At 42.2% G+C, this 19256-nt stretch overlaps 1 protein-coding gene across 1 annotated transcript; it reads left to right on the forward strand.

Moving 5' to 3' along the window:
* Positions 1-153: 153 nt before the first annotated feature.
* Positions 154-18963, forward strand: DCTN5 (dynactin subunit 5). The gene is given in 8 exon segments (XM_030301023.1): positions 154-308; positions 1064-1132; positions 6464-6536; positions 6539-6581; positions 9629-9648; positions 9651-9739; positions 14296-14398; positions 17594-18963. Coding segments are annotated over 8 exon segments (543 nt in total). The 5' UTR covers positions 154-260; the 3' UTR covers positions 17692-18963.
* The last annotated feature ends 293 nt before the right edge of the window (positions 18964-19256 follow it).

The raw sequence follows: 19256 nt of genomic DNA on the forward strand, positions 1-19256 counted from the left end.
GGGCGCTACCAGGTGGCACATGAGGGCTTGGCGCGCCGTCACCCACAGCCAATTACATCCACCGCTTAGCCTGCGCATGAGCAGCCGGAGACGGCCGAGTAAGGGAGCGGGGCCGCCTAGAGGAGAGCCGAGCTGCGGATGAGAGCGCCGGACGCCCAGGGCGGAAGTGGAGGAGCGGCCGGAAGTAGTCCGAATCCCAGTCAGACTGACCGGCTGGCGGCTTTGACAGGAGCGGGAGCTGCGGAAAGAAGTTGGTGGCAATGGAGTTGGGCGAGCTGCTTTATAACAAGTCGGAGTACATCGAGACGGTGGGCTTATCCAGGCATCTTTCTCCCGTTTCCAAGCCTGCGTCCCTTTGAGGCTGGCGCCCCCCTCCTGCCCCTGCCCCACCCCGGGTCGCTTTGGCGTTTAGTCCGAGATTACATAGGATCACTTCGTGAATGGCTCAGCTTTGTTACTTATTCCCTGCATGGCCAGTTTAGGCTTTTTAAATTTATTCATGATTTCATCGTAGAGATAAAATGCTTTCCAGAAAGCAGGATACGTCTCATCACCCTAATACTAACAGCAATTCCAGGCTTCAGGCCTTTCAGAGTTTTTGTTTTTTGTTTTGTTTGTTTTAAGCTAATATGTCGTACTTTGCTACCATGTGCTAAAAGACTGTTAGGTTCTTTGGAGTCAATACATGATCGTGTAAATTGCACCAGGTAGGGTAAGTGCTCAGTCGTCATTGCTATTATTATTTCTTTACTGAATTCTTGTACCTCTGATATGGGTAAAGTCATTATCCTGGATTTAGGGCTGTAAGTATAGAACTGAGACTTGAATCAATGTCTCTAATGTTAGTAGGCTCTAGACCTACCACATCCAAATTCTGGATCCATTCCTGGAGTCTTCAGTTTCCTAATCCATCCTTGCTTTGTTAATTTGCCGGACTCATTCCGTTGAAGACTACATCACATTTCAAGTACTTTTCTCTCCAATACGAGAGCTTTCCAGATGGAAACTTGTAGCCCAGAACCCACTTAGTTTCTCACCCCTATTTTCTGTTCTTTCCTTTCAGGCATCTGGAAACAAAGTTAGTCGCCAGTCTGTGTTGTGTGGAAGTCAGAACATCGTTCTCAATGGCAAGGTAAGAGACACAGCCAGCCCCAGGATGCATACTTTTGCTTTCTGTCCACTAATTATCACATTAGCAGGACAGATAATATGTTACCACATCTCCCATTTGTTGCTATGCATTTAAAATTCTCTTTTTGGGGGGCCCCTGGGTGGCTCAGTCAGTTAAACCTCTGACTTTGGCTTAGGTCATGATCTCGCAGTTTGTGGGTTCGAGCCCTGTGTCTGGCTCTGTGCTGACAACTGGAGCCTGGAGCCTACTTCAGCTTCTGTGTCTCCCTCTCTCTCTCTGCCCTCCCCTGGTCACGCTCTGTCTCTCTCTCAAAAATAAATAAACATTAAAAAAAAACTTACTAAAAATTTCCTTTTTTCATTCTCCAAATTCTGTTGAATACAAAAAAAGATTCCATGAAAGAAGGCAACAGAAAGCCTTTTTTCTTTATGCCAGGAACAAAATACAGTGGCACCCAGAACTGAAATTATTGCAAAGTGCTGTAGTGTGCCTTAACCACTAAATACAAATATAAATAGGCAACAAAATATTTTAGTGTAGAAACTATAAAGTAGGGGCTGCTGGATGGCTTAGTCGGTTAAGCATCCAACTTCGGTTCAGGTTATGATCTTGTAGTTCGTGAGTTGAGTTCAAGCCCTGCATTGGGCTCTACATTGGTGGTGCAGAGCCTGCTTGGGATTCTCTCTCTCTCTCTCTCTCTCTCTGCGCCTCTCCCTCTCTCTCTCTCCCTCTCTTTCTCTGCCCCTTCCCCACTCTCCCTTTCTCGAAGTAAATAAACTTAAAAAAAAAGAAACTATAAAGTAGTAGTAAATAATTAACAGTTTACTAATAATAGTTCAGTATTAACTGAAACTCTTAAAATTGATTTGAGACTTGAGAAAGACGCTAAACTATGAAACAAATTTGCAAAATGGAACATGAAAGGCTGAGAATCTTGTAGTCTGAATAAATTGAAATAGCACAGAGAGGAGTATAAACATGGGAATAATATTACGACATTTCAGAACCAGAGAAAATACCAAGATATATTTGAGCTTGACAGACATTGAAGTCCATGGTTTTTTTCCTGCCTATTTTCTTTGAAATGTTACATCTCTAACTTCCAGAGGGAAAGTAGTCTCACTGTAATCAAACAATCACAGATTTTTTCAGTAGAGACTCAATTACTGTCTCCATTAGCTCATCATACTATGAGATTTAATAGAAATATAGTTCAGTAATTAGGTATGATTAGTAATTATAGACACACTGTTTCTGCACAGAGTTAGAACACTCATGTGGAGGATTTTTAGAAATCCCTTAGCTAATTTCAGGACATTTTCTGTGATTTTGTATGGAAGGTTTGTTTTTTAAAATGTGATATGTTGGGAGGGTGGGTGATGGGTATTGAGGAGGGCACCTTTTGGGATGAGCACTGGGTGTTGTATGGAAACCAATTTGACAATAAACTTCATATATTGAAAAAAAAATAAAATGTGATATGTACAACCACTGTGCAACCATCACCACTATCTATTTCCAAAACTTTCATCACTCGTACAGAAGCTCTGTATCCATTGAGGAATAATCCCCAGTTCCTTCCTCACTCCCCATCTCTAATAACCTCAATCCACTTTGTGTCTCTGTGGATTTGCCTTTTCTAGATATGTCATATAAGATTCATATAATATTTGTCCTTTTTTTGTCTAGCTTATTCACTCAGCATAATGTCTTCAAGACTCTTCCATATTATAGGATGTAAATTAATACATACATATACATATATATATGTTTACATCTGTGTAAACTATACATATATACATATGTAGATAGTTTAGCTTTACTTGGCTTTCTGTTACTTACTTTTTTTAAACTCAGTCATTAGAATAATAACAATAGGGAACACATATCACACTCACTAAGTACCATTGTTCCTCTGTTTCTAAGATTTACTGTGGTTTGTGTATTTCACTGCTGTGTACAATTCCATTTATCCTGTCCTATTAGTTATTTTGTTTCTAGTTTTTTGTTTGTCCCTTTCAGAATTTGAAATTTCTATTTTCCTAAGCCCTTATATCAGGGTCATAGTTTCTACCGGGGTAGATAGAGATCAGATGACTAAAGTAAGACTGGGTGCCAACAACAGAGGTGGCGGGCCTGGTAAAGTGGAGAATCTGGGGTCCTAGTTAAGCTCAAGGTGGTTGTTGCCATGTGGGAATATAGGCCTATATTTCCAGAGCTCGATTTCTCAAAAGAAACTGGAAATCTGGGGGGGGGGTTAATTTAATTTATTTTATTTGAGAGAGTGCGAACAAGCAGAGGAGAGGGGCAGAGGGGGGGAGAGAGAGAATCTTAAGCGAGCCCAACATGGGGCTTGATCCCTCAATCCCGTGACCCTAGGACCACAATCTGAGCTGAAGAGTCAGATGCTTAACTGACAGAGCTACCCAGGCACCCCCATATAATGGAACATTTTAAAAATTATCTGTATTAGAGCCCAAATGTCTGTCAACTGATGAATGGATAAAGAAGATGTTTATATATACTTGGTAATGAGAAAGAATGAAATCTTGCCATTTGCAACAATGTGGATGGGACTGCAGGGTATTATGCTAAGTGAATAAGTCAGTCAGAGAAAGACATATGTTTCACTCCTAGTGGAATTTGAGAAACTTAACAAAAGATCATGGGGAAGGGAAGGGGAAAAAGGTAGTTTCAAACAGAGAGGGAGGCAACCATAAGAGACTCTTTTTTTTTTTTTTATAATGTTTATTTGTTTTTGAGAGGGAGAGAGAGAGAGACAAGAGTGTGAGCTGGGGGAAGGGCAGAGAGAGGGAGAGACAGAATCCGAAGCAGGCTCCAGGCTCTGAGCTGTCAGCACAGAGCCCGATGCGGGGCTCGAACTCACAAGCTCTGAGATCATGACCTGAGCCAAAGTTGGATGCTCAACCAAGTGAGCCACCCAGGGCACCCCAACCATAGGAGACTCTTAATACAGAGAACAAACTGAGGGTTGATGATGGGGAGGGGAAAATGGGTGATGGGCATTGAGGAGGACACTTGTTGTGATGAGCACTGGGTGTTATATGTAAGCAATGAATCATGGGAATCTACTCCTGAAGCAAGAACACACTGTATACACCGTATGTTAGCTAACTTGACAATAAATTATATTTAGAAAAAAACAATAAAAAATAAAGGAAAAATTATCTTATTGAGGTATAATTTACATATAATAAAGTGTGCCCATTTTAAGTGTGTAGTTTGACATGTTTTGACTGATGCATACACCTATGCAGCCACTACTACAATTAAGGTGTAAAATGTTCCATCACCCTCATTTTCCTTGGACCCCTCTGTAGTCAGTCCCTCCATACCCTTGGCTCCAGGTAACCACTGGTGTAAAACTAATATAGATTAGCTTTTCATTTGGTAGAGTTTCTTATAATGGCAATCATGTACTCTGTCGTCAGGCTTCTTTCATTCAGCATAATGTTTTGAGATTTATCCATGTTGTGTTCGTTAGTGGACTTATAGCTCATTACTTTTTATAGATGAACAGTATTATTATGGAACTTGCAGACATGTGCAAAAGTGGAGAGAACATATAATGAATCTCCATATGTTCATTCACCAGCTTCTGCAATTAGCAATATTCTGACATTCTGTTTCATCTTTACCTGTCCTGTAAACCCATACCTATTTTGACCAAGGTGAGGAGCTGGGTATTTTTAAAGCAAATTGCACACATTGTATTATTTCACTCATAAATATTCCAATATGTATTACTGAGATTTAAAGACTTTAAAAATAAGTAGAGTACCCTTATATTTTTTAAGAAGCCAGTAATTTCCTAATATCATCTAATCCTCGGTCCATGTTCCGTCTTTCTAGTGTCTTAATATGTCTTTTAACAGTTGGTTATTCAAATCAGGATCCAAATAAGGCCAAGTACACATTGCTTCTGGTTGATATATTTCTCAGGGCCCTTTATTTTTTATTTTTTTTCTAATGTTTATTATTTTTGAGACAGAACATGAGCGGGGGTGGGGGCAGGAGAGGGGAGGCAGAGAGAGAAGGGTACAGAGGATCCAAAGCAGGCTCCAGACTCTGCACTGAAAGCAGAGAGCCCGATGTGGGCTTGAACTCACGAACTGTGAGATCATGACCTGTGCCAAGTCGGACACTCAACCGACTGAGCCAGCCAGATGCCCTCTCAGGGCCCTTTAAATCTTAATAGTTCTTTTCCCCCAGCCTGTTTTTTCTCCCCATGCTACTTATATGTTAAGGAAACGGCTCACTGTGCCGTAGAATTTCAAGTTTTGGATTGGCCAGTTCTATTTGCACAAGTTGTTGAATGCAGTCTCATGCCCTTCTCTGCCCTTTAGTTAGTAGATCTGGTAGGCTTGATCAGATTCCTCCTACTTGAATTTATTTCTCTTTTTCTCATGCACAGCTGTTGTCATAGAGGAGGCACATTCTTTCATTTTACCTTGAATCCACTGTAGTCATCTAATGGGCCACTTTTCCTCCAGTCTTACCTGCTCCCTCCATGTAGATTCTAGGCTTTGTTTTCAGAGTAGATTTTTAAACCAAAGATTCACTGTGTTAATCCTCCACTTAAAAACTTTCATTGAATCCTTATATCCTCTAGGGATATAAGCCTAAGCTTCTGTGCTCAGCATACATAAGGACTGGTCCCTTGCTTACTTTTTTGGCTAGAACCTACAGCCATATGCACTTTTTTTTTTTTTACCCTATTTTATTCATTTATTCAAAAGACATTTCAAGAATGCCTACTTTTACAAGCATGGGGCATTAATCCCCCCAAAAAAACTCTGATTACATTATCCACCCTGCAGCCCATCCAGGCAATCTTTGGGGAAGCTGGATATACCTGCAGCGTAGCACTTCATCTGAGTCTAGATTGGGAAGAGGAACCAGAAACTCAGTAGGTTCTACCTAGTGGGAGCATGAAGTTGAAGATAGTAGTATTGGGAGGTCGGACAAAGGTAGGGGCAGCCTGGACTTTCACTGAGCAGGTAGCAGGTCAGGCTTGGGGACAGGTGGAACCAAGTGAACCTGAATAGGTAAGTGAACTCGGGGGGTACCATATTCTCAGCAAACGTCTGTTTATTCAGTGAGTCCTATTTGTGGGATATACTGGGAACCTCTTCAACTAAATCAGTGTTATGAAGGCCATTCTTTTTACCTTACAAGTTATCCCTTTTGCCAGAACACGTTTCTCAGTAGATCAAAACATAACTTCAGTAGGTGTCTTGCTACCTACTCTTTTCTGTTGTGTTTTCAGCTGTACTGGTAGTTATTTTTTAAATGTGCTTTGTTTTGTAGACCATTGTGATGAATGACTGTATTATCCGAGGGGATCTGGCAAATGTGAGAGTTGGACGTCATTGCGTTGTGAAAGCCGGAGTGTCATAAGGCCACCTTTCAAGAAATTCAGCAAAGGGTATGCAATTTAATTACCTTGTTTGGGTCTTGGGCAAGAATCTGCTACTGGTGGTGTGTTCGTGTGTTGAGGTGTGGTGTGAGAGCAGGCTGTGCTATTGTTTGGGACATGAAAGAAGACTCACTCTGATGAACACAACTCTGGTGGTGTGGTCTTAGTTTAGTTGTTGGTTGGTTCCCAGAAACAGAATCCACTAGCCTAGAAAAAAAAAGCAAGGGGGATTCTGGCAAAAGAGACAGGGGCATATTTAATGGAATCTCAGGGTAGGAGAAGGTGCCAGGCCTCACAAGGGACTAGAGCCTGTGCCTGGACAGCTAGACAGAATCACGATGACTGGTCTGTCGCTCTCTTACTGAAGTTATACTGTTTCTTATTTGTACTTGTCTCTGTGTTTCTGCTTCCCTCCCCTCTCTTGTACATTGGCTTTGTCTTCCCCCATTTCTCATGAAGCCAACCTTGCTGCCTCAGCCCCTAACTTATATCTGTTCTCCATTTAAGCTTCAGTGGATACCGACCAAGGATTTAGGTCTTATTCCAGAATCTTGGGAGAGGAAATCTGATTGGCTCAGCTTGAGTTGAGTGCTCCACCCCTGTCTTAACAGTTGTGACCCGGAGGGCAGGGTCAGGTCAGGCCCACTGTGGGCCCAAGAATAAGGATTGCCCAAGAAAGGACATGGACAGGGCAGGAAAACTGTCCACTATGCCTAATGTGCTGGTTTTGGGCTTTGGTTTATTTTTGTTTTTTTGTTTTTGCCTCTCCCTCTTTTCCCTCCTGGCTTCTACCTGTGGCACCGTCTGCATGTCATTAAGTCAGCAAGCATTTACTGAGTGCTTTTTTATGTCAGTCACTAGGATACAAGCTGGGTATGTAAAGATGGGTGAAATCGCATTCCTGCCTCAAAGTTCTCAAAACCTAGTGGGAGAAACAATTACATAAATAGATGGCTACTATAAAATATGATAGTGTAATGTGATAGACACATGCATAATGTCACGCTCCTGCCATAGGCTATGTACATGGTTAGGGAGGACAGAGAACAGAGCAACCAACTGAGACTGTAATACCTAGGAACATGCAGAAATGATCCTGCATTCCTCAGAATGAGGTCAGACTCAGACTTTCCATTACATACAGGAATTAGAGCAGGGAGTCTGTAAGTCATTCACATGAAAACATTTGCTCATTAGCTCAGAAGGCAATTGGGGGAAAACTAGAAAACCTCTTGGTAGCCTTTTGTGGTTCCATACTGTGACAGGTACTCTGTTGGAGTTGTTGACTTTCCCTTCTGATAATGGCATTACTGGGCTGGATATAGTCCCAGGAAAGCACCGAGAATAAATAATAAACATGGGGTTTATTGGTGAATGGAAGGATATATAAATGAGGAATAGTCCCCATGAGAAATACATAAGTACAAAAGTGTAACTAGCAACACATGAATAGTAAGTGAGTTTGGGGGCGCCTGGATGGCTCAGTCAGTTGGGCTTCCAACTCTTGATTTCGGCTCAGGGCATGATCTCACAATTCATGAGATCAAGCCTCATGTCAGGCTCTGTGCTGAGCATGGAACCTGCTTGGGATTCTCTCTCTCCTCTCTCTGCCCCTCCCCTGCTTGTGTGTGTTCTCTCTCTCTCTCTCTCAAAATAAAAAACATGAAAAAAAAGAGAGAGAGAGTGTGTGTGGATTCTCCCCACTCCCGTCCCACATATCTCAATACCAGAACTAGATAATAGAAAATAGAACCAGATAAGAATATCAGGTTTGGAATTTTAATTAATTAATTATTTTAAGTTTGTATATTTTGAGAGAGAGAGAGAAAACATGAGTGGGAGTGGGGCAGAGAGAGAGGGAGAGAATCCAAGCAGGCTCTGCACTGTCAGTGCAGAGCCCGACACAGGGCTCAAACTCACAAACCCTGAGATCATGACCTGAGCTGAGATCAAGAGTTGGACACTTAACTGACTGAGCCACCCAGGCGTCCCTGGAATTTTTAATTTAAAATTAAATGACGGTTCTGTTGTAAACTGTGATGAGATCAAGGAATTCATTGTCACACAAGGGGTGCAGATCAAAATACGAATGGATTAAGGAAGATTTAAATAAATTATACGTCCTCAGAGGACAGATACCATCTCCAATAAAATATTCCTGACAAAATAGAACACGGACTAGAAAGAGCCAGTGAGCATCCAACTACTTTATTTTAGTTCCAGTCCAAATATTTTATATCCCAATGTATGAAGTTACCTGTAAATGCGATCCTAGACACTGTCCATGACATTTGAGGAATCCTAGAGAATGGGAATGATGTCAGAAGTCTGGAGAAAGCCTCCTGACTCCTACTCATCCTTCAAGTCTTGGCTTACGTATCACTTCAGTTAAACTTTACCAACTACCAATTTAGGTAGTTATATACTCTCATTGTATACTCTCATATCTTGGTGCTTTTTGTCTGTAGCACTAATCACAGTTGTAATTAATTACTTAGATAATCATTTATTTAATCTCTCTTCTCTTGATTGCAAGCTCCTCGTGGGCAGGGTTATGTACCTTTTGCTTGCTATTATATCTCCAGTCCCTAGCGTAGAGTCTGGCATATAGTAGGCATTCAGGAAAATCAGTGAATATACAAATGTTTGGAATGCTGAATGCTAGAAAATACATCCTCAAAACCTGATGTCAGTTCCTTGAAAGCCCTGTAGAGCAGATTACTGAAAATGTGACCTATGAGCATTTTCAAGGAGGCAGGAATGAGCCAAAACATTCATTGATTTGGTGCCAGCTCTTTTAGCTTGGAAGGTCTTGCTCCTTTTGCCTTGCTGTTTCTTTGCACACTGCCTGGTCTAATATTTCTGATTTTGAGCTAGTAATCACATTCATCTTCAACATTATAGAATTCCCCTAGCCTGAGAGTTCTTTCCTTACTAGGAGCAGTCTTATTAAGACGAGACGATAAAGTTGAGAATATGGTCTGTAGTTCTATAAACCTCTACCAAGAGCACATCACCTTGACTTTTTTTTGTTTGTTCATCTTTCCCTTCTCTAGTGTTGCATTTTTTCCTTTACATATGGGGACCATGTCTTTATTGAGGAAGATTGTGTGGTCAACGCAGCTCAGATTGGCTCTTACGTTCACGTTGGCAAGAACTGTGTGATTGTGAGTATGATGTCTTGGCTGGCCTAAATGTCCTCCCTTCCCCTCAAGCTCACGTCCCTCACATCAGTGGGCCTCCACTTCTGTGACCAAGGAGGGTAGAAGTAGTTTCTGGCCTACTGGAATTATTGTTGGATTTGGAGTTTTTTAGGCATTAAAAATCATGGCTAAACTTTACCAAACCTCTTCTATATGATGTTGAACCTTCCTTTGATGATCTTATTTGACCCTCATAACCATCCAAGGGTGATAGTACTATTATTATCCCTATTTGTGAGTGAGAAGCCTGAAGACCTTAGATATTAGGGGATTTGACAGGGCTATTAAGTGGTAGAGCTGGGATTCGAACCCAGGCGGCATGAATAGCCATGCCGATTCTATGGCCTACCTGTTGCCTTACCTCCAGGAACGTACAGTCTAGTGGGTCAAAGGGGATGACATTAGGCAAAGTGCAAGTAGTTCAGGGTGATGGGTGTGCAGGGTACAAGTGGCCCTTTCTCAGTGGAACCTGTAGGACCCTGGTCCATAGGAGCCTTGGCATCCACTTGTTACATCCAGCCGTGGCTTTACAGATTTGGATTTCTTAGTATTTCATAGATGAAGAGCTTGATTTCAGTTGGGATTTAGGAGAACATCCTGGGTGAGAATATTAATGACTGGAGCTGAACTGCCTTAAGGTTTAGGGAAGATGTTTCCTGTATTTTAAATTTGTACCCAAATTCTAGATTCTTGGGAAAGCCAAGAACTTTTCATGTTTTTAAATGGCTGTTCCCAATAATGCAGAGGCAGCTCTCTGCTCTGGACAAGACTCAAGTATCAAAATACTTGCTGAATCTGGGGTTCATGGGTGGCTCGGTCGGTTAAGCGTCTGACTCTTGATTCGGCTCAGGTCATGATCTCATGGTTCATGAGTTTGATTCCCACGTGAATTGAACTGAGCTGATAGCATGAGCCTACTTGGGATTCTCTCTCCTCTCTCTTTCTCTGTGTCCCTCCCCTGCTCATGATGTCTCTCTCTCTCTCTCTCTCTCTCTCTCTCTCTCTCTCTCTCAAAATAAATAAATAAACAAATTAAAAAATACATCCTGAAACCATGCAGTCACATTCCACAAGCCACAAGCAAAGATGGACCATGTAGTGGAGAGCCACATGACTCTGGAAATCTGACTTGGTTAGTCATAATTAAGGGAAGTTGTTTTGCCAACCATTCTCCTCCAAAGGAGTCCCCTTGTATGTATCAGAGACAGAGAGTCTTTAGTTTGGCATGATGTTGAAGGGGGAAAATAGTGAAACTCATCCTGTCCAACAAGAGTTGGTTTTCTAAGCCATGGTTAGATTTTTTCTTTCTTTTTTTCTTTCTTTTCTTTTTTTAAGTTTATTTATTTACTTGAGAGAGAGGGGGCGGGGAGGAGAGAGAGAGAGAGAGCGAGCGTGAATCAGGGAGGAGCAAAGAGAAAGGGAGAATCCCAAGCAGGCTCTGTGCTGTCTCGGGGCTCGAACCCACAAACCATGAGATCATGACCTGAGCCAAAGTCGGATACTTAACTGACTGAGCCACCCAGGCACCCCACAGCTGGGTTTTTTCTGACATTTTCTGCAGCAAAGTGATGGCATCCTCATAGTAGCCTAGGTGTTAGTCCTGTCCTTTATCCCCAGAGCAAAATATCTGAAATGTTGAGATCCAAATGCTCTTCCCAGTGCTTAGGGAATTCTAGTCTTCTTGTCCTGTATTTTGCTTTTTAGGCCACTTTTCGATACATCAGTTCATGAAATAGTCACTGTTGGGTATTGGCAGTATTTATTTGCTGAGCCTTTACAAATCCTCAAGTAATCTCAAGAGAAAAATTCTTTTAGAATTCTAGAATCTTGGAGCTAGCAGGAATTCTTTGAGTCCAGCTGACCCCATGACCCACAGATCCTTCCTCTAGCACCCATTTGGTGTTCTAACTCTTGTTTGGATGTGTGAAGGTATAGATGTCAATCAGAACTGCCTGAATGCCTACAGGTAAAGACTAACAAGCAATCTTAACAGGCATCGTTATTGTACTGTGAGCTTTGCATTTATTATCTCTAATCCTCAGAGCATCCCTGCAGGTTTGGTTTTATGTCCTGTTTCACAGATGAGGAAACCAAGGCTCAGAGATGCTAAATAACTTGTATAAGGAGATAAAGGTAGCTGTAATAGTGGTAACACGTAGTTCTTGACTCCTCCTTGAAAAGTTCACCACGAAAGAATAAAGAAGTAGTTTCAGCTTTTAACCTCCTCATCTGTTGCCAATCCACTCATGCCTAAGAAGTACTGGCGTTTTTACTTTTGCTGCTATTTAATTGATCAGTTTTCCCAGAATGCTCTGAAAGCTGATTAAGCATCATTTGTCTGAGTGGGCAGAATGGCTAGCTAGTGGACTCGGCAGGTGCCTACTACAGCAGGTGTGGTGGCTGGTGATACACAGAGCAAAGTTTTATTCACAGTGCTCTTTTTCTAGGACCCTTTGTCTGCAGATTCCCTATATATGAGCGTAGCATGTCTGATGCAGCATATTCTGTTTCATTTCACTCAGTGCCCCATGTGCTTAGTCTGTATTATTAGGAGCTTAGGTGCCGTAAGATGTCTTTGAGTTCATTTGGAAATCGCCAGGGGAGCTGGCTGGCTGCTGTATTTTTGAAATTGCCATTAGGGGTGCCTGGGTGGCTCATTTTGGTTAAGCATCCAGCTTTCGATTTCAGCTCAGGTCATGATCTCACGGTTCGTGAGATTGAGCCCTGCGTCAGGCTCTATGCTGACAGCACGAAGCCTGCTTGGGATTCTCTCTCTCCCTCCCTCTCTTTGCCCCTCCCCTGCTTGTGCATGCATGTATATACTCTCTCTTTCTCAAAAATAAATAAATTAAAAAAAAAAAAAAGAAATTGCCAATAGGAGGCAATTATGGGAGAGAACTTTCTAAGAGTGAACAAAGAGCTACAGTTGCAACTTGTTTCTGAGCTACAGATATTGTCAGGTATTGCCTAGGCTATTGTCCACTAGCCAGAGACAGCTTAGCAGTCACTTAAAAAATTCAGACTTAGAGGTATAAGCTTTTTAAAAAAACTCATGTGACAATCTACCTGGAAATTCCTGGAAATACATATGATTTGGGTACTTATTTATTTATTTTTAATGTTTTGTGTATATTTGAGAGAGAGCACACAGTGGGGAAGGGACAGAGAGAGAGGGGAATAGAAGCTCTGAAGCAGGCTCTGTGCTGACAGCAGTAAGCCCAATGCAGGGCTTAAAAGCACAAACTCTGAGATCATAACCTGAGCTGATAGCAGATGCTCAACCAACTGAGCCACCTAGGTGTCCAATTTGGGTGTTTAGTAATGGGGAAATTTTTTATATAGCTTTCATATCCTTTGGTAAAATCTGAGATCTGGATACATTAGCATTGTCCTGATAGTTAAGAATCCCCCATTGTCAGCCAAGTGTGCTTTTGGTCAGTTGTCAGACCAACTGACCAAAACACAAGTGAACTCATAGGGCCTGGTAATGCAAATGCAGTCAATAAAGACCAGAACTTTCATTTAGTTTGCAGGTAGTCTGAGGCACAATGCTAATCTGTATATAGAAGCCTCTCCTTTGCCTTAACCCATGAAACGGATGAATCTACCAGACCTTGTTTCTTGCCCTCAAAACGCTGTGGGTTATGGCAGAATTGAAAAGCGAAGGCAGTGGATAAAGTCAAGCATAAGTCTTGGCTGAAACCTTCAAAATGAACATATTGGCTGATATGAACCAAGAGTACAGAAGTAGATCCTAATTCTGTGCACAAAATGGCTTCAGGGGTTCAACTGATGTCATGAGACTTAGTCTCCTTCTCTTTCCCGCTTTCCTCTAGGAGACTTTCAGGCAGGTTTTTCCCTTATGGAAACAACACAGCTGGTCCAGGCATCTGTCCTATTCTCTAGAAACTCCATTGGAAAGAGCTTCTTTTCCCAGTAGTCCCAGCAAAAGCCCTGATGTTCAGATTCATCAGACTGATCTGGCTCATTCCCTAAACCAGTTGCCATGGCCAGGCTTGGAGTTTGGGGTTAGGATAGGGGACTGTGATGGGCAGGGGGTGGTAACCAAGGGTCAATATAGGTTCTGTTACCAGAAGAAAGGGGAACAAATGTTGGACAAGCAAAATGATAGATGTCCACTAAATGACAAAAAAAGAAAAAGGAAAGGAAATTGTACAATTCTTGGAAGACTGAATTTCAGTCTATAATGCTTAAGATAACCTGAACTGTCCCTAGCATACCCCCTCCCTGAGTTCACACACACACACACACACACACACACACACACACACGTGTGCACACACACACACTCACACTCGCACACACTAACACCCCTACCTCCTCCTGTTTGTCAAATGCCACCCAAAGTAGAGAACTGTGGCCAAATCTCTTGCCATTGTCCCTGTCTGTGGTATGATATCAGGAATGGAGAAAATACAAAATAGCTTTCTACACAGCAGATCGGACAACTTGTACTCCATTTCCTGATCTGTTTCTTAGTGACAAGATTTTCATTTCAGGGGCGCCGGTGTGTATTGAAAGATTGCTGCAAAATTCTTGACAACACAGTTTTACCCCCAGAAACTGTGGTGCCGCCATTCACTGTCTTCTCCGGCTGCCCAGGTAAGTTTGGGTGTTGATATTCAAAGCTCAAGTTCTTTTTCCATCAGAAAAATAATGGGTGCAACTTCTGTCTCTGACAATATGTTGATCTAGCTCATTTAAAAGATTCTCCTGCGACAGATTCCCTTGAAATGCTATCTAAAACGTAACCAGTATCTTTTTAAATGTGTAATTGAGTTCACCAGGAAATTTCAAGCAAAGAGGAAAGTACACCCATACCATAAGCATGTTTAGGTTTATGCATCTTCATAATAGAGTGGTTTAGGGTTTGATACTGCTGTGGGGACCAGAGATAAAGCCTTACATTCACGCATGGTGGAGAGATCTTCCTGAAGGGTGAGCTCTCAATAAAAAGTTGATATAGAATAAACCTGCTACTAGACAGGAAAAAGGCACAAGGACGCAAGTCTCTCTTTGCCTGGGCTCTGGGTGGAAAAAGAAAAGTCTGTCCACAGAATTCTAACTATGGCTTCATGTTGGCTGGAGGTTTGTACTTCCCACACTGCCAAGGAATGTCCAACCTGAAAAGTTGACATAAAACAGTCCTAAGACCAATGATAGCACTAGGACACCCGAGAAGAGCAAATATATCTCATCTCGACCTTGGCTGACAGAATGCCCTCAGGTAAAGCCCTCATGAGCTCAGAGTTCCAAGTGGCCAAACATGTGAGCAAACAAAAGTCCTACACTCTCATCCTAGAAAACTTGGAAAACACTGGAAAACAGAAGGAAGAAGAAAACCTCATGTCCCCTGCCCCCAATCCAAGACAGTCTCTTTTCTGTGTTGTTTTATATGGTTGAACTCATGCAGCATGTACAGAGGCACCCCAGAGATTCACAAATGGATGATGCTATGTAGAGAGAGATTTGAGTATATGAGATCTACCACTGAGTGGTTTAGTTGTTTTTCCAATTAAAAAACTCATTACTTAGACCATCGACTGTGAGTTTCAAAGATGTACAGAATCATCCACTCAGATTCTTTGGGGAAGAAATTGGCCATTCTGCTGTTTGGTGCACTTTTGCCTTTGCAGAGTAGGAAGGAGAGCCCTGCTGAGTCATTCTCCCTTATGAGGTTCCCATTGTGGGAAAGCTTAATCATTCTTAGCAAGTGCAGATCAGAACAGCCCTTACAGTTGTTTTAGGTTGATTGTGAAACAGGTATCTGCTCTGAGGTGAGAAGCATATTGCCAGAGAAATATCCTTTTTTTTTTTTTTTATGTTTATTTATTGTTCAGAGAGAGAGCAGGGGAGGGGCAGAGAGAGAGGCAGACAGAATCCAAAGCAGGTTATGCTGTCACTGCAAAGCCCGATGTGGGGCTCAAACCCACAAACCGTGATATCATGACCTGAGCAGAAGTCAGATGCTCAACTGACTGAGCCACCCAGGCGCCCCGCCAGAGAAATATCTTGATCTCTTTTAACTTTTTCAAGGTCCTTAGTACCAACTATGGTCTTTGGACACCAATGGCAGAGGCAGGGAGGCACCACTTCATATTTGAAATCCAAATAAGCACTGTGTTTTAGAGGTTCTGATGGAGGATTCAAGCTGCCTGAGACCTTAGAGATCATTGCGTAGATGGGGGAAATAGAAAGGTGTGGGTGTCCACAGGGTCAGAGCTGGTTTGTGGGAAAGCCTTGACTAGCACTTGAGACCCCTTATTTAGAATCCTGTACGGTCTGCACTGTGACAAGATGCTTCCCATGTTCATTTGCAGTAGTTTCACAAACATGCTAACTATCTAGAAACTGCTGTTGGAAATCTCCATCTTTAATAAAGAGGCGTAGGGCTGCAGGAAGACTGGCACATTTTTGGAGGGCTCCACTGCATGAAACTGACTAGTGGAACAAAGTGAAAGACAAACCATCTGGAAAGAATTTTGGCCAAAATTGCCTACAGGAGTCAGACAGAAGTGATTGAAGTAATAGCCTGTCGTAGCTATCTAAGAATACAAACCTAACATTGTGAGATCTTCTGATGTTTCATGAGGAGCTAAAAATCTGAATTTTTATGTGATATCCCTGGACTTTTAAATGTTGGCTGCTAACTTTTTAAAAAGATTAAATACTACGCAGACCAAACATAGGTTTGCAAATCTAACATGGCTGTTCATTTGTAAACAGTTCCTGTGAGAATTTTGTATTTTTAAGACCTTTTTTCCATTGTACCTGTTACTTTCTCTTTTTACATATGCAAGTGCATGTATTTGTTCTTGTATGTGTGATGTATAGGTATGTGTATTCATATGCATATATACGTATACTTGTGTACATAATACAGATGTATGAGACTGTTTACACCTGTGTAAACAGACTCACACTCTTTATTCTGTTTGGAAACTTGCCTTCTTAACAGTGTATCTTGGGCATCTTTTCTTGTCAGTATGTGGAGAGTCCCCTCATTCCTTTTAATGGTTACATGTTTTTCGTTGCATAAATGTACCATAGTGTAACTCATCAGTAATGGTGTAATGGATCATCAGATGTTGCCTTTGGTTTTTCAGTATTAGAAACCTTGCTGCGTTAATATTCTTGTACATGTATTGTTCAGTTGGGCAAGGTTATCTGTAGGATAAATTCTTAGAAGTTGGATTGTCAGGTCACAGGGTATGAACTTTTAAAAGTTTTGCTAGATTTTCCAAAATTGCTCTTCAAAACAGTTGTATGAACGTACGCTTCCACCCATAGTATATGGGAGTGACTTTTCCTGGAAATCCTTAAATACAATTTTTTGTCTTTCTATAGGATATTTCTGTTCTACTCCCATCCACGACTTGTATGTAGCAGGTTTGGGGACTGCATGTTTCACTCTGTGAACAGCAGAGCAGCTTCTTACCTCAAAGGGTGTTCACCTTGGCTTTGCCCAGTAGGTGTCACACCAGAATCCAGGGGATGGACAAATCCATCCTGAAACAACCTTCAGTGGAGTCAGAGATGCCTTAATAACCTTTTTTACCTGGAATTTATTTATCCATTCAGGGAATTGTATTCTTTGTCTCCCCCCCTCGCCCCCCCCCACACACAAATACTATCTCAGAGATGTGGTCAGTAGAATGACTCTGCTAGCATTGAAGATGGAGGACTTGGATTTAGATGCTCATGAATAAAGAAAAGGGGCCTATAGGGGTTTAAACGAAATCAGAGCTGCTGTCCTCCCCTGGCTCCAGTTGGTTGATCAGGTCTTTCTTTCCCCAGGACTGTTTTCAGGGGAACTCCCAGAATGTACCCAGGAGCTGATGATTGACGTCACCAAGAGCTACTACCAGAAGTTTTTGCCCTTGACACAGGTCTAACGTCTCTGCCTTGTGTCTCGAATTTGGTTGAGCTCTAAGATGAACTTGGGGACAAAGTGAGCCAGCCAGCATCTACAGAGAGCTCTAGTGTCTTTGATATCTTCCACCCTCTTTTTTTGTTTGTCTGGTTTTGTTTAATTCTTTAGAATTTCTCAATCCTTCCAGGTTCTAAGCTCTTAAGACTTTAATAACAGAACGCCTGGAGGCGTTGTGTACAAATGCTGTACTTAAACCTTATCTATTAACAGTCACTCCATACCATTATCTGTGGAACACAGAATCATCTGTTCCCATCACTCCCACCCCTTGGTCCCGTGGATGACTGGATCCTGCTGAAATAGGCCCGCCGAGCGCAGCACTGTCCCAGCATGGAGCTCATGGAGCTGGTGTGCTGCTCTCAGCCATTAGCTGCTCACACGGATCGCTCTCGGCTTTCCTGAGCTAGCACATTTGGCCAGTCGCCCCAGTTGCTCATGGGGGGAAAAAGTGTGACTTTTCAGAGCCCAGATTCCTGTTTGCTACTGAAACTTCAAGGGAGGGGTGGTTAGCATTGCTCTCCTTCCCAAAATGACCTTAACTGTCCTTTTAACCCAGGGTGATGAATAAAAGACTTTCTAGCATTCTGATCTAGGGCCTTTGGCTTTCACTAGAGGGGAGGCCCTCAGCACCCAGGTTTTATTTTTGCAAAGACCCAGGTTTGAGTCTCCCACGTGGACGGGCTAGTCTGGCAGTCACTCCTTGCCTCACAGTATTTAGAGGCAGCAACATATGCCTTATTTCCTTGAAGACGTAGCATTTGTGACAATTGTTCTCTAACCTAGAACCATTCACCCGCTCTATATTTGCCATAAATGTCACAGTTAAGACCAAAATATTTGTACCTGGACCCGATCATGTATATATACAGGGGCCTCTTAAATCATTCTGTGGGCACAGAGTCCCAAGGAGTAAATGAATTTACCAGTGCTGTTCTTACCATCTCTTGGGTAATAACACAATCCTGCTTGGTTCTGCTCTGACCTCTTGGTCTAAAAGGATTTAGAAGGGAAGGCCTGAGAAGCTTGGCTTTGCTCAATGCTCTGATTCTGCTGTGAACAGGGTAGGATAGTTCAGCCTTGAAGATTAAGGATCTATCAGGAGCTGTCCTAACTTAATATCTGGTTGTGGGGTTAAAGTGTCTACATGTGATGATCTCTACTACGTCAGTATAAAACTATTTTCTGGTTTGTCTTTTTTTTTGTTTGTGCATTAAAAGATTGACTTCAAAGATTATTTGAAGGTGATCCTTCTCTATCTCCAGTGATGGCTACCTCAGTTCCTTGGGCACTTTACTGCATGCCTGGTGCCCTGCTACAGACTTGACATTCCCTGGTTTGCTTACGGTTCACACCAACCCAGTAAGGTGGATGTTGTTCCCATTTTACAGATGAGAAAAAAACTCAAAGATCTTAGGTAACTGGTCCAGTTCATACAATGAAGAAGTGACTGACCCAGGAGTCACCCCCCATGCCTATCTGACAACATAGCCATGTTACTCAGCTGTGCCCTGGTAAAATGAGACTAGG

The sequence above is a fragment of the Lynx canadensis genome, chromosome E3 (assembly GCF_007474595.2).
Source record: "Lynx canadensis isolate LIC74 chromosome E3, mLynCan4.pri.v2, whole genome shotgun sequence".
Lineage (NCBI taxonomy): Eukaryota > Metazoa > Chordata > Mammalia > Carnivora > Felidae > Lynx > Lynx canadensis.